At 49.8% G+C, this 3,641-nt stretch overlaps 1 protein-coding gene across 1 annotated transcript in view; it reads left to right on the top strand.

The window, feature by feature from the left end:
* Window positions 1-3,354, top strand: part of STARD3 (StAR related lipid transfer domain containing 3) — a 28,934-nt gene extending 25,580 nt beyond the window's left edge. Inside the window, exon 14 of the mRNA XM_015419858.1 lies at window positions 2,343-3,354. Within this exon, the coding sequence (XP_015275344.1) occupies window positions 2,343-2,447 (105 nt within the window). The 3' untranslated portion in view covers window positions 2,448-3,354. The remainder of the gene's footprint in view (window positions 1-2,342) is intronic.
* Window positions 3,355-3,641: the final 287 nt, after the last annotated feature.

The following is a 3,641-nucleotide window of genomic DNA, read 5'->3' on the forward strand; positions in this document are numbered from 1 at the left end:
GAGGGTTTCATTAAACAGATAAATGGATGGTTAAAAGATAAATAGCCTAGCATAACCGACTATGTTCAATGTATTACTAGCATTTTAGATTAACATTGAGATAAGCTGATGTATTGATCTCCCACTCTTGGGGTTTTAGTTATTAGTGGGTTTCTTTTCTTTCTCCTTAGGTGTAGTTTCCCTTCCTATATTTTCAGTTATAGTTTGTAGTTTTGTGAAAAAACTAATAAAACAACTCCCCTTAGGGGGATTTAAAAAAAAGACAGAAATACTTTGTTAGGATGGGTACTGTCTGGACCAAGGACAAACACTCTCCCGTTCTCAGGCGCTGAGCTCACAGCCACCTGGGGCCTTGGGGTTCTCACTGGGTCCTGGTCCTTTGCTGAGGCTCTTCTACATCTGGGTTCCTCTCGAGGATGCAGACAGACACTAAGCAGACACTCCCAGCATGATAGGTTAAAAATACCTCTGCATTTATTTGAATCCTTCAAATAACAAAGAGTGTTTGCTCGGCAGAAACCACTCACAAATTATAGCAATGGCAAAAAAACAATGACACTATACTTGCACTGGGCAGAGGCTGAGCCTGAAGCATTAAGTCCTTGTGGCTTCCTTCACTGGGCAATCTTGCGACCTGGCTTTCTCACCCGAAGGCTTAAGAAAGAGAGTCCACTCCCACAGGCATAGTCCACAGCATTCCAGCTTGCAGTCCTGGAGGCCTCAGCCTCTGTTTGTTCCCTGTGTGACTACTGGCCGATGTTCGGTAAAGGCATCTTATCCCTTCTTCAAGGCCACCAGGTGTTTTTAATTAACGCTCAGCCCAAACAGGCTGCAACCAACCTGTGAAAACTTATAGCTTGGTCGCATTAATGAAAGCCTGAGATCTGTAAGTTCTAATCCTTACATCCCACCAGCAGGATACCCTGCTTCATGCAAACTCCGTTCAAATTGAGACTCCGGGAAAGGCCCAAAAACCAATATATGCAATATTTTAAAAAATCAAGCAAAATCAATAACAATTGATAAAAATCGGTGAATCAGTAAGGTAAAGGTTTCCCTTGCTCAAAAGCCAGTCGAATCCAGCTCCAGGGGGCGGTGCTCCTCTCCTCCAAAAGACACAGCAGAGGGAAAACATCAGCAACACGGAGTTCACAGTTATCAGAAGTCGCCGAGTTATTCCCCCCCCCAATCAAGTAAAGGTAAAGGTTTCCCTTGCTCGAAAGCCAGTCGAATCTGACTCTATGGATGCAGTGCTCATCTCCGTTTCCAAGCCAAAGAGCCAGCGCTGTCCGAAGACATCTCCGTGGTCATGTGGCCAGCATGACTAAATGCCGAGGCGCACGGAACGCTGTTCCCTTCCCACCGAAGTGGTACCTATTTATCTCCTTGCAATTTCTTGCTTTCGAACTACTAGGTTGGCAGGAGCTGGGGCCGGAGACAGGAGCTCACTCAGTAAGACGGCACTAGGGTCTTCAATGTTCCCTCTAAGCTGTGGAGTCTTGTGAGCAAAAAAATACTTTGTGAGCTACCGACATTCAAGTTGCGAGCCAGCGATTTGGCTGCTGCATAAATGAGTTTGCTCTGGAGCCCTCTTTCCTGAGCTAAGACAAAAATGTGTGAGCCGGAGTCTCAAAAACTTTGAGCTAGCTCACACTAACTCAGCTTAGAGGGAACACTGGTCTCGAACTGCCAAACTACAGACCTTCTGGTCTGCAGCTCAGTGTCTTAGCCGCTGAGCCACCACGGCCCCAATAATCAATAAGACAGAATGTTAAAAAGCTGTTTTAAATGGCCCAGCAAAACAACCTTCCTAACCAACTTCTCCTGCCCAATTGTGGAGTGTACAGTTGAGGGTTCAGGAAAGCCTTAAAGCCAAAGGAATTTCCATCTCCTAGGAGGGCAGTCGGCCCTGGAGAGATGGGGATTCTTCCTTGAGAAGGGCTGCTAATCTCCTGGCCGCACGATGCCCAGCAGTGGGATGCAAATTGTGGCCAAGCTATAATGCTGGTCCTTGGATCCAGTCCAACGGAATACGGAGAGCAGAGACGAGCCTTCCAGCAGAAAGGAGGGGGTGCCTCTGGGACTCCCTGTGTTAATGTGTCCCGTGTTGTAAGCAACACCAGTGAACTTTTATGCTCGGGTTGGCATACTAAGCCTATTTAACCTTCACAACAATCCTGCAGAGTAGGTTAGGCTAAGTGTGTGTGTGTGTGCGACTGAGCCCTGTGTATTCACTGGGTTTCGTGGCTTAACCTGGGTCTGGCCTGGCACTCAACGGAGAGCTTCATGACAAACACGGAAAGCAAATTCTCCAATTTCACTCTTGTGTGTTTTTCTTTCAGGGTCGGCTTCCCCGATACCTCATCAACCAAAGCCTGGGCGCCACCATGACGGAGTTTATGTTCCACTTGCGCAAACGGGTTCTGGAGGTCACGGTGCGGTCTTAAGCTCCGGGGGATTCTTTGCTCTGACGTTGCCTCCGGAAGGGTGCTCAGAGCCCAGCGAGGGCTGAAGAACCGGAGTCCCTTTTCTTCCGACGGGAGCGGAGCAATCTTGTCTTACAGCAAAAGGCACAACGAGCCTCTTGCAGCGTTTTCGGGATGTGGGCCAGAGAAAATGGCCAAGCGGGAGCGAGACCACAGGCGGTTGTGACCGGAGCAGATCGGAGAGGAGTGCCGTGGCGTCTTCCTCCGATGATCAGAACTTACGTTGCTGCCGGAACCGGAGCCGCTTCTGGGTTTCAGCCGTGCCAAATCCCTTCACAATCATGCTTCCGGAGTCTAAGTGCTTTACCTGTATAACTTTCCCCCCCCTTTCTCTGGACAAGAATCATTGTGGTTTCTGGTTGTTGTGCGCCCAGAAACTTACTTAGATGCCTTTCCTTTTGAACAGCCTGGCAGGTCCAGCCGGGGGGTGGGGGTGGGGTAGCAGTTGGAGCCCAGACCCTCGTCCAGGCGGCGCCTAAGTCAAAAGCATTGCGTTGCCTCCCCTCCTCAAACACTGTGGGTGCATCTGGAGAGACAGCTGCCTGGGTCCCTGTGGCTGCAAGCTTCTCATTCCTGCGATGCGAAGGAGTTGGGTTATCCTGCCGTCTGCTTTCACAGGTGGCGCCGGGGCGACCTTTTCTGTCCCAGTCCCCTCTTGCCTGGCTTTCCGGTTCCTCCCTTGAGCGGCAAATGGCCAAGCCCGCCTCTCCCAGTCCAAACCGACCCATTCCACGACGGCTGGCAGCTCTGGCTGTTTGTAGTTTGCCTTCCGCTCTCTTGTGATCCTTGAGTCCCACATTATGTTTCTATCTCCCCCCTCCCCCCCCCAAAAAAAAGCCTAGGGTGGTGGCAGAGGAACCTAATGCCTTTCTCTGTGGTGTCACACCCCCTTCTGTGTGTGTGTGTGTGTGTGTGTGTTTGTACACATGTGTGGCCTTAGACTCTTCTCATCCGGTTGGTGCCGTCTCGTCTTATACCTTAGTTCCGTCCTCCCTGCCTTTGTTCCATCCAGCACGAGGTGTGTTTGCCGTAGCCGCAGATGGAGATCGCTCAGGCCTATCGCCAGGAGTTGACGACTCGAAGCGAAAGTTGCCTTTTTGCTATGTCAGGTCATCTGTTGATATTTTTTTTAATAATAATAATAATAATAATGAT

This window comes from Gekko japonicus, unplaced genomic scaffold (assembly GCF_001447785.1).
Source record: "Gekko japonicus isolate JY-2015 unplaced genomic scaffold, Gekko_japonicus_V1.1 scaffold2853, whole genome shotgun sequence".
In the NCBI taxonomy this organism is placed as follows: domain Eukaryota; kingdom Metazoa; phylum Chordata; class Lepidosauria; order Squamata; family Gekkonidae; genus Gekko; species Gekko japonicus.